Source organism: Echinococcus granulosus (genome assembly GCF_000524195.1).
Source record: "Echinococcus granulosus chromosome Unknown EG_S00056, whole genome shotgun sequence".
Classification (NCBI taxonomy): Eukaryota; Metazoa; Platyhelminthes; class Cestoda; order Cyclophyllidea; family Taeniidae; genus Echinococcus; species Echinococcus granulosus.
Window position 1 is genome coordinate 438,107 of NW_020170436.1, and position 11,790 is coordinate 449,896.

The window sequence follows — 11,790 nt, forward strand, 5'->3', positions numbered from 1 at the left end:
CACACACACAAACGTCAACAGTTGGTCGACCGAACATAAAAGCCGCGGCTGCGACAATAGCAGCGGCGGCGGCAGTGGGTGTGGGAGGAGAGACCATAGACACAAGGGACACAAACAAAACGGATTACATCGGCGTAACAGGCTGGAAATGAAGTGAAGTCACATCTTCTCTATTTGTGAGCGAGTGGACGAACGAGATCCATCCATTCATCCATTGGGGTTCGAATTCGGAATCGGTCTACCGTCTACTTCCTCTTCATGAACTGGAAATCCTTGACTCCCCCTAAGGTATAACCTTCAACTGAGGCAGAACGGATATATGATGCTCCTTGATCTCTTGAGCGAACAACGGAACTCTGGGAGCAAGACCTGTGCACTGATCAGTTGGATTGTTCCAACAGATCGAGAAGTCAAAGGAGGACACTAGAGTCCCACCTGCTTGCGCGTCTGAGTCGTCCACTCGTCAGTAAACGTCAACGTCAACAAGTTACGCCTTCACCTTTGGACTTGGAATCCACAAAGTGTGGTAGGTGGGGGAATGAGGATCCACTTATGGTTTGACCAGTGAATAGGTAAAGTGGCGCGTGCTGGAAAGTTTCGAGTTCCTGTGGGACGATAAAGGCCAGTGAAGAGGCATTGAAATAGAATGAGCCAGTGGGATGTGATGTGCACCCCCGCCATGCAATCACAGAGTCGGGACCGGAGATGTGGACAGTGTCGAAGTGTGGGCGAAAAGAAGGGGCGGATCGAGGGGATTGGGGTAAGTTTACACAAAAATTGAAAATGGTGTCAACATGCAAGAAACCAAACACCACCATACAAAAGAAGACGAAGAAAGAGGAAGAGGAGAAGAGGAAGCAGAAGTATGACCTTTTCACCAAGGAGACATATTTGTAAATGCTAATTTTAGAAAACCGGGGACTTGTCATTTCATTTTACTGCATGTGTGTGCAGCGATGTAAACATGTGTGAAAGATGCTATTCCATCCAATGCGAGATGGGATTAAGTGTTTTCCGTGATTCAACCTTACTATGACCAAAATTCCCTCTGTGCCAGAACCGGCATCACCTAAAGGCGGTTTGGGTACGATTTTGCCACCTCAGAATCCTTCAATAATAGTTACTTCGACAGGAGTATTTCAAGACAGTTTCCGGAAGTTGGTAAACAGATTTGTGAGTAGATATGCTACCGTTCAGATACGATCACAGAGAATAAGTAAAGAACCCCAAAAACTGATTCATGAAAATAAAGGAATGGCAAACGAAGAGAGTTTAGTAAAGGCGCGTATAACTGCTATGGCTGCTTATGATCCTATAACCGACGACAGTTTACAGTTGAGCAGAGTGGATGCTGCAGGAGAAGCGTCCAAGCAACTGCTGACAGAGAGAAATAAAAGGCACAAGCACTTGAAGACTTCCCTCCCCAAAACCCGGTTCGCTTTTACGTGAACGAGGACATCCATCATCGCCTGCAGCAAAGAAACTCCGCTGTCATTGTGAACCGCCTTCTGGGGCTCACAAACCCCGATTCGCAATGTTCACAAACCCAGATAGCCCTCCGTTACATTAGAAGTGTAGAGGCTATTTAAAGTAGCTTAAAAAGAACGCATTCAAGAGGTAATTTCGAAAACAAGACATTAAAATCGAGTCTACTCTATAAAAACTCCTTCTGTGGAGTGCCTCACAACGGGATCATTCTAAGTCAGGCTTAAAAGAGTAAAAAAGTGAAATAAAAGAAGGTCTAACTTACATCAATGTTCCCAAATCTGTTGTGTCGATAGACACCTCAGTCGGTGCCGAAGAAATGGGTGGAAATGGTGAAGGCGAGCATTCACCACAGGGAGGAGGAGCTTGTTGAGGCAGCGATGTGGACGACGTCGAGCACTCTAAAAGATAATGAGTTTGGAGAACTTAAAACGTGTCAGTAAGCCAAGCTCTTCATCGCCTCCTTAGAAACCCAATATTAGATTAAAATGCAGTGGAAGAGACCCTTCATTCACCGGAGTCTCTAGATTATGAATTTACACTCAAGTGGTAGCGCTTCCAGTTACATCTTGTCTTGGAAAAAAACGGTGGATTCCTGTGATTTCCTCCCGTTAATAATACAATTTTACAGCAGAGAACTAGGTGCGTACTTGAGCAGGCGATTCTCTTCAGTATCTCGCAATTAGACTCCCAGGACCTGCCCATACCTCCTCCGAATTGGGATTAACCTTTTCTAGATCATTGTGCTCTATGGCGTCTTCATGGACGTCTCGAAATCGCCAAGGCAATTTGGATAGAAAGGCGGGAAAGTTTGCAAGATGCACCACTAATAGCAAGATTGGTGGGCCTTTTTTATGCCACGCGAATCTATCGTAACACCGTCGCTCTCAACAGACTCTCACGTGCGATTACCGCCTGGATACCACCATCCAGACCAGAATGCTTTGCAGAGCGAGGCAAATTCATAGCGCGATTTGACTGATAAAAGACGTTCCAAGTTAATCAACTCGAAGCATAAGTGTGACTACGGCGATCAAGGAACGGTTATTCCACGATACCTTCACTTCTGCGTATCATGAGTGGTTTCAACAAACACTGGGGAAGGGAGGGAACGGAGTCGGGAATCACGTCCACCTTCAAAACAACTTCTTTTCTGGCGTCCGAGGTCTACTTCAAACTCAAAGTGAATCTCCACCATGGGGAGCGTGGATAGACGGTAATAGAGGGCATGAGTCATCAGCACAGCCCCGACACCCCTCCAAAGGCCAATCAGTAAGCAACCTGCGTCAACATGAGTCATCCCGCACTCCACTCTCTCAGCCCGTATGCAATCGTGCGTATTCACGTCGCGCCGCGTCGTCGTGTTGTGTGCTGTGGGGGGTTGATGAAGGTGGACGGACGAAAATAGTAACCAAAACCACGTAGACACCCGCCGCCAGGGTGCTACACCCCCCACTTCTCATTTTTATGACATTAACGGCTTGGTGTGAGCACACAAGTCTAAACATAGAACACAATGTCTAAAGAATTGTCAACTGACAGTGGAAGGCTTCTCGTCGTGGACACATTGCGGTTTTGCGCACATTCAATAATGACATCGAAAAGCGATCGGATAACCTGAAAAGTTAACTAGATGAATCGGTGAATTTAATCACCAAGACTGCGGGTGAATTCGACAAGGTCTGTGTGCACAACGATTCAGGAGAGGCACGACCTTAAAATTATCGAAGCCTGCGCCTTTGGGGGCGGCTAGGGATGTCCAAAAATGACAAGCACACCGGAAAGGGGTACAGCTAATCAACCCACGGCGTTTTAAGCTACCGGATGCTAATCAACTGCTAAATTCAGTGAAATTACTTGACTACTTCATCTAGAAACTGAATAAGAGGGAATTCTAACGATCCAGAGGACATCACCCAAGCCCGTAAATTCAACGAATCCCACCAAACTTCAAATCCACGATGAAGCTGAGAATCAAGCACATCACAATAAAGTTGATTGGATGATGACGTTAGGGACAGTATAACCGGAAAGGAAGGAATTCGGTGGACGCATGAAGTAGCGAAAAAAAAATCGCCAGAGATGATGAAGCACAATCTGACAGCTTAGTTCGGGTTCGGTGAGAAGCTACTAAATATAAACACAATGGATGGAGGATGCAAGGTGGGTGTGCGACACTACCCTATAAAGGGTAAACAAAGGACATGTAGAGGGAACCGTTTCATCATCAATTAGGAAGTGTGGCTTGTACAACAAGATGTAAATAACCACACGCAAAGACACTGCGTGAAATAAGCATTGACAACAAAGACAAGCCTGGAAGGAACTCCACTACCATAAAATACCTTACCGCTGAAAGAAAACAATCAAACCTCAACGGTTTTCGTCACACTTCACTTCCTGTCTGCCCACACAACTTCGCTAGAGAAACACAAAAGACGAGGAGGAGACACGGCTTTGAGTTTTACTGTATCAAGAATGAAGATTTCAATCGTCATGGCCTGACCCTCATCAAACGTGGTGCTCTGGGGACGAAATGGAGTCAGTCGTGGAGGTGTTGGTGGTCACTAAGCCATTGTCATTGTTCATGGCACGATTATTTCCGAGCAATTTAACCTCCCAGTGATGCACAAATCTTTATTATTAAGCATGGAGGGAATTCGCCTCTCCCACTCAAGTAGTTGGTTACGAGAAGCCAGCTTTTGCAGCCCCAATTTCACGACCTAGCTAGACCGGATTTGATGGAGTAGACAAGCTTGAATCACATTCAACGGATTATTTTAACTGACATGTCATGATATGAGGCGGCCAAATAAGGGAATTATGGCACGAAGGACATTGCGACGATCCCTACCAAAAACCGTATCTGTTTCGGCAGTGGCCTTACATACCATCCATACACATTCAATATGACTGAAGAAGTAGGAAGTGAAAATAGACCCTTTGACCTCAAGAAAAACAATGTCCGGGAAATGAAAGGAGAGGTGTACAAAGATAAGAATGGTGGGGAGTGATGAAAAACACTAGGTGGAGGGAGAACGCAAAGAATCTATAAACGAATAAAGGTACTCAAAAAATTCCTGATAGGACAAAAAGATGGAAAGTTATGGATTGCGAATTTGAAGTCGGGTAGAGCCTCATCGATACACCAATCCGGAAAATATAGGCTTCAAGGACTTTGAGTTTAACATTGCAAGAAAACTTAAGCCATCAACTGACTGCATGACCTTGTGACTGCAGACAACCATCGAGGGGACGGGGAGATGAGACTTCGGCCTGAATTGGGATAACCTGGCGATCCATCAATCACTGCGACAAAAGAAAAGTAGCAGTTCAAAATTAGGCTCTCAAACAAGCTCTCCTCAATAGCTACCTCCAAATTACCGCCTTTTGAAAATCAAGAAATGGGGGGATCCCTGTAGGATCTGCAGTGGCCAATGGAAACGGGGGGATACTGATGCGGCGAAAGGTAGTTTAACTGAGGTAGGAGAATTCACAAAGAACATGAAACGAGGAGGAGACAGACGGGACTGAAATTTGAGCCACAGCAAGGTGCGTGTAACCCAGAAACCACTGCAACCGATCCCGCAAATTCCAACAATTATGGGGAACCAAGATGACCGTTTAAATCACTGGTCGAATGGCCCAGGTAAGTATCGTAAAAAGGGTTATTATTACCGAAAACAACCGACTCTATTTTCATAGTCCATAACTCGCTGATGGTTGAGCAAAAAAGGGGTTGAAAGGCTGATAAAACTTCATGAATAGGCCAAGAGCGATTATAAAATCTGTGGCCTGATAGTTACAGACGATGGGCGTGTCCTCTGGGAGCTTTCCCTGAGAGTAAATTGTCAAATGAAGCCTTTTTTCCAACCTCACAAATCCACCGACAAAAGGACCATAAACCTTAATTGCATGGTCAAACAAAAAACATTAAACGCTTTACGCCTCGGCAGTGGAGTAACAATCGTGAAGGAATAGTTTGGTATTGAAACACTAGCCGATTATTAAACACAAGGGATGCACGAAAAAGTATTGCTTCAGTTGGAGAAAATAGAAGCTCTTAGCATCTCACTTCGACAGATAAAAAAGCAAATGGAATAGCTTCGGCGGTAGAATGGAATGACGAATGAACTTAAAAGTGATTGAAAGGGGAGGAATTAGGTAATCGAAGTGTTAAAACTACTGGAAAAGGGAAAAATGGCTGTTCAAAAGTTAGTAGTATACACTGGTGAACTCACCCAGTTGCGATGAGAGCGAGTGTCGCTGCAGGAAAGGGGGGTTATGCTGGTAACGTTTGGAAGGCTGGTGTTCTGGACTCCAGCCAGACGCGATCGGTGACGACGCCTCATGTTGCTGCAGCGAGAGGCGCTGGATAAGATTGACCGGCTCCTCGTACAGGGGCGAGGTGGCGGTCTCACCTTCAGCCTCAGTCGCCGTCTCCAAGGAGGTGCGTTGAGAGGGTCCATAGGGCGTGGCATAAACGGAGGTGGTAGAGGAGGAGGAGGAGAGACGAACATCGTTGGCTGAAGGCTTTTGGAGGCGTCTGTGGACGAACAGTGGAGAAAGAGAACTCCAATGAAAGTTGGCCAAAACGAAGTAGGTGAGAGGTGTAGGAACAGGATTGAGGTTTACGGAAGCACCACGAAACATCTACGGAACACATTTTCAGCGCGCATTTATTTTGGAACGCAATAAGTAATCCTAGACCCTGAATTCATGTAAAAAACATCCTGCCATGTTGCTCTATTGCAAATAAGCGGTAAGAAAGCGACCTACGAGGAAAGTGAAGGAGCTAGAGAAATGTCACGTCAACTAGGCAAAGAATTAGGGAAAAAATCACAGTCAGCATTGCACTAAATTCCTTCTGTCGACAACACTCGAAGAGGAGGCGGTGGCATGGGGGCTAGGAGGGAAGCTTCATTTGTTGCAGAGGGGGGCTGGTAAATTAATCACGAACCTCAAGAAACCGACTTAGGGATAATAAACAGATCAGATCAAGGAGTCTTGATTGTATCACGTGACTAATGAGGGGAGCGTTGACGTGCCATTTGAGCGATGGGTGCAGCAAAAGGCAGGAATTTGCTTAAGGCCGGTCAAGAAACAATCAGAGGTCAGGTATGATTTAATTTGAAGGCTAAAAAAGCTGTTCGGCCCAGGAGTAAAAAAGCCGCAAAAAGTGAATGATTAATTCCTACTGCGCAAAGTCGAAAAGACAGTCACGAATTGCGCTTGTCATCATTCTACAAGCAAAATATCAAGCCCGATGGTTGGAAAGAAAAGCAAAATTTTCTCCGAGTCATTTTGGAGGCAAATTACCCAGAAGAGAAAGCGCAATCACAAAGCAATTGTTTGGAAATCGCTTGCCGCACTGAATGCGGTGGAGGAGGAGGAGGTCACACGGAAAAAGGGGAAGTCAACGGAGAGAACCAATCACACCTTTTGGCGGGGTGATTCCAAGGGGGAAGAGGATGTCAAAAAAGTCCTGGGAAAAGGAATTAGAGTGGGATGGGCTCGAGAGGAAGCAAAACAGAGCAACTGCACCTCAGTATCTCCATGCTAATCCAAAAAAGACAGAAATGTAACCAAGCGACAAAATTACATCTCATTCGCCAGTTTTATGAGGTTAACCGAAGTCAGTAGTGGCAAGAGGGGAGGTATCATGCCCGTCACTAGCGTCTCCATTTTGACGCAACGCCCCATCCCGATTTTCCCATCTGAGGTCTTCACTTCATCCACATATGCGACGCAATTAAATAAGGGGAGGGGAGTAAGACCGGACCAGAAAAAAAAAGGACCCAATAAATAAAAGTGTCCGGGCAGTGGTGGTCAAGACACCTTGGCAACGAATAGGGTCAAGAGCATTTTATAGCATCTGGACTGAGAAGAGTGATAACTGAACCAAATGCAAAAAGAAACAAAAAAATTAACCACTTCAACTTTTGTTTGGTAAACCAAAACCCCAACCCCCTAACCCTGGGGAGATAAAAGCAAGGGGATGAGTGAATACCACACCTAAACAAAAGTCTATTTAATGGAGCATCGTTAAGCTGACGTGGTGGATAGAAAGAACTAGGATCTTTCAAAATAAACACAAAAGGCAGGAGATGAATTCAAGGCTGTGCCCGAAGCTTCACCCATATAGATGTGAATCATTTGTTTTCTTTTTCTGGACAAAAGGGGCACCCTCTTCTGGAAAACCCCTTATTATCATTAAAGCAAATTAAAAAGGGGCTTGAACAATCCTAGAGACGCCTTTAATTAGAAGGAGGGGCACTAAGAGGGTACAAGGGTAAACGTGACAGAGGAGCAAGTTCATCAGCAAAGATCTGAACAGGATAATTACGGGTTTTAGTAGTACCAGAGAGTTGGTAGATAAGGTTGCCAAAAATAAACCCGTGGCCTGGCTGTTAAGCATGCATAAATACACAATACCAATACCCTCAACATCAACGTCACATATATGTGACGCGCTGATATTCTTCTCTACACCCGCACCAAATTGGCTGAGTTCTTGATCTGACCGTAAGTACAAATGACTTAACCACAAAAAGAATTGTGACTGAAGTGCAATCAACGATATAACATCTGGGACAAATCTTCTTATTTGGCGAGAAACACATAAAATCACAAATCCACCGAGGGTGTTCACTCCAGCCTTTAACAACACCATGACTAACCGACAAGGTTCGGATAGAAAGCGCACTGAAATATGGCCACACATCTCCGCAAATTAAAGACAAAGGTTTGCGTTAATGAGAATCGGAGGGGCAGTCATAAAAACGAATGACTCCTAGGTTAAGATGTTTGTTTGTTCCGACGTGACACCACTACCGCACCACCACACCGCCTGCACCACGGAGGTGACCGCTTAAACTCAAGGAGCCAAAATCCACTTCAGTGCTCTCAACACACCACCCAATCTGCTGGCGATGCACAAGTTTGTGCAATTGGTTGATTCAGACTGGCAATGAACTCACAACGTACATCTGTGGGGGGATTGAGGGATTGCAAACCCTCAAACAATTGCCAGTAATGGAGGTGCGTGCAATGTACCGAAACAATTACACCTCTTCTTCCCAAAAATCTACAAACTAACGGAGTTGACCGAAGAGCGGAGGAGTCACGAATCGCCTTGTGGTGTGGGCCATTCACTCATCCATCCATTGCCATGGCTGTTGCGCCTATGGCACCAGCACCTCGCCATAGTAACGCAACAACCGAGGTTGACATTTCAAGGGTGTGGGATACCAAACTATGGCGGAATGCCAACACACTGGGAAAGGAGGAGTACGATTTGAGGCGGAATTTGTTTTGCGGCTGCAAATCGTGGGTAGCACGAGAAGAGACTAATCCCCAAACTTCTGTAAAACTCAGTAAAGTTTTTTTTCCCGGCTAAAAAACCAAGGAGTTCATCCCACGTCAAAATAGGGTTGCGTGATTAGATGGTTGTATATTTCGGTTGTCGCACTGTAGAGAAGCAGAGAAGATGGGAAAAGAAACTATTCCAAACTTGAATTAGGTAAAATCAAGTGAAATCTAGCCCGCGAGGTGGGTTCGCCACTGGCGTCACATATGCGTGACGTCCAACAAGTCACAAACGTGTACTATGCGCTCCTTACGAGCTTATAGTAAGTGGATCAAACAAATCGTGCCACAAACCAATTGGGCAGGATTAAACAAGCATAAGGTAGTCGCAGGATACCCTTGGTCGGAGAAGGAGCCGCGGCTGTGCTATATGGAAACGGTGGACCCATACGTACCTCGGGAAGGCACCCAAGGACGATAAGACCTCATTCAGTTGATTTTTCAATGAGAATGACATTCTGTACCCTTACAAAGACGATTAAAAAGATATTCGACCTTTTGCTGCCGTGATGATAAATAACACATCTTACTGGAATAGTAGCGGGAAAGAGATTTCTATCAAATGCTACAACAAGGTATTTAGTCCCTGCTACTCCCATCCTCCATGCCCTAAAAATTTGTCCATAGTGACCAGGGCGATAATCTTGGTGGCAGCGATAACCGAATTAGCTCAAACAGGAACAATCGGCCTTTTTGTTACACCTGAAGATCTTCTGAAAATTTCGGAAACTTATCAAAACCGCGTCGACTTTGGTCATCACTGCTTGGTCAAAGTGAGAATGGATGTGAGACATTTGATTGAACTGCTAACGATCTTGCCACGGACAGCTACTTGTGACATTCATTATTCACCACTCCGTCCCCTATCCACTTTTCACTCCAAAGGACGCGCAATCCAGTAGTCTCAGCCAACTCGATAGCCTACACAATCGGTAGTGGAGTAACATTTGCCTGATTCACTAGTAGTTACACATCACTAGAAGAGTTGGAGCTGTCGAGGTAGTGGCAACGGCGTATGCGTCAAAACATCACAGGAGAAATGTATCTCTACTGTGAATGGCTCCATATGAAAAGACTTTACTCCCAGGGGAGGAGCTTTGTTTCCGTCCTCCTCTTAAAACATTTTAAAGCCCTAAATCGATACAAGAGAGGACACCGCGGAGGCCTTTAAACGTTACACACGCCTTCCCACGTTCCAAGGAGGGCTAGACCCCTCAACCTGTCAGTAATAAATCAATACAATAATAGGAGGGGTGTCCTCACTGTGACAAGGGGGTAGGGGATTACGCCAAGCCATTGTTAAGTAGCCTTGGTGCACCACCTCACCATGTTGCACCCGGATTACTCCCTAAGACGTGACAAGCCTCTAACATTAGTTGTAAGTGTTCCGAGAGGCCTGGGAGACAAGTAACCTAGGCGTGGCAAGTGCAGAGCTCCATACTACCGGAGTAGAGATTGAATAGCAGACACGAACAAGGTCCATAGGGTAGCGTAAATGACCAGCTCCGTGTTTACCGTAGATTAATTCAACCCATGCTCAAGAACCACAAAATGTAGTTATTCACGAACCAAAAAACGTCCTACTTCCATTCCACTACTTCACCAAACACGACTTGGTGAAACCGCATTTACTGCAAATGGATAAACAGCACATGTCACACATACGTGACGCCAGTAGCGAACGCTGTCCATAGGTGGGTAAACCCAACTGTTTTGTCAGCTGCTAACAATCAGAAGGCAAGGTAACACTAAGTAAGCACCAAAATGCACGTTGAAAACACCCGACTTCAGAAATGAAGGTAAGCGGATCCGATTATAATGTCATGCGGTGTGCCCCAACAGAATCTCGAAGGGGGTTAAATGCCAACCTCATTGAAGTGAAAACCAAGCCTTCTTCCTTTGAGAAATGACTCCTTCGTCTTCATAAGGCGGCCTGTTGCATCGACTAATCAAAATAATTCAAAGTAAAAGCACTGGAAGAAAGAGGCAGCGGTTAGATAACCCATTAGCAAATCCTGGAACAGAGCAGTTGTATTGCACTACTCTACCTCCGCCGTGAAATACGATAGCCACACACTCGATACCGTGTTGCAACCACGTCACAGCGTCGAAGAGGGATGTTAACGGCGAGGCTTCATTAAACGCAATTGGCCAACCATACACTACTGAAATGCCCTTCAAAGGCAAATCAGTAGCAATCCGTCACTTGATGGTAGTACTCAATTGCCTTTGTTGACCCTTACGCCTAGGTTAAACTAAGCAAGGGAACAACAGCCTCAGGAGAGAATCGAGTTTCAATGAAAAAGGGGATTTATGATTTAAGGCCTCAAAAAGCCATGGCAACAGCACAGCCCCATCAAAATTAGTCAGATACCGCATGGCGTGACACCATCGAGGTCAAATCGGTCTGCATGGCAGGTCAGGGTAAGGAGTAAACAATATATATCGTCGAGGGGTTGTGGAGGTGACTAATTCAAGTGTCACAAGGCCTACTGCCAAAAAAGGTGGCTGAGAGGGTAACATAGTAGAATGTAACTAAAAGGATCAAGAAAAAGGATGAAATCCTGGCAGGGGCTATAAAGACGAGTAAGCCCAAAAAGTACTATGGCCATAGCGAAGATGCATCAACACTACCGCAAAAATAGCTTCTTGACACATTCCCGTTCCTTTGTGAAACCCTGGCAACGGTAGTGAATGGTGCGTGACTGAGGTCAGGGAAAATGAGGGCGTCACATATATGCGACGCTGGTAGAGAACGTGGTGAGAGCCTACTAACTACAGCCGAAAAACAAACCACTGTTTCAAGGACTTCAATAATTTGTTAGTTTCTTTCAAGAGGAAAAAAAAAGATAGAGGATGTGCCTTCCGCCAGACTTCAGAGCAATGAAGCAGGCCTCGTTGAACAGTCTACTAAACACGGGTCACTGTAAATGATAA

The 11,790-nt window shown here is 45.4% G+C and overlaps 1 protein-coding gene across 1 annotated transcript; it reads right to left on the bottom strand. All coding sequences in view use genetic code 11, as the record gives it.

Moving 5' to 3' along the window:
• Window positions 1–1,329: 1,329 nt before the first annotated feature.
• Window positions 1,330–6,138, bottom strand: EGR_06420 (hypothetical protein; the record flags this gene model as incomplete). The annotated part of the gene is made up of 6 exons (XM_024495669.1): window positions 1,330–1,377; window positions 1,836–1,886; window positions 2,193–2,311; window positions 2,388–2,463; window positions 2,657–2,856; window positions 5,727–6,138. 6 exons carry the CDS (start codon window positions 6,136–6,138, stop codon window positions 1,330–1,332), a joined length of 906 nt encoding a protein of 301 aa, XP_024349945.1.
• Between the last annotated feature and the right edge of the window lie 5,652 nt (window positions 6,139–11,790).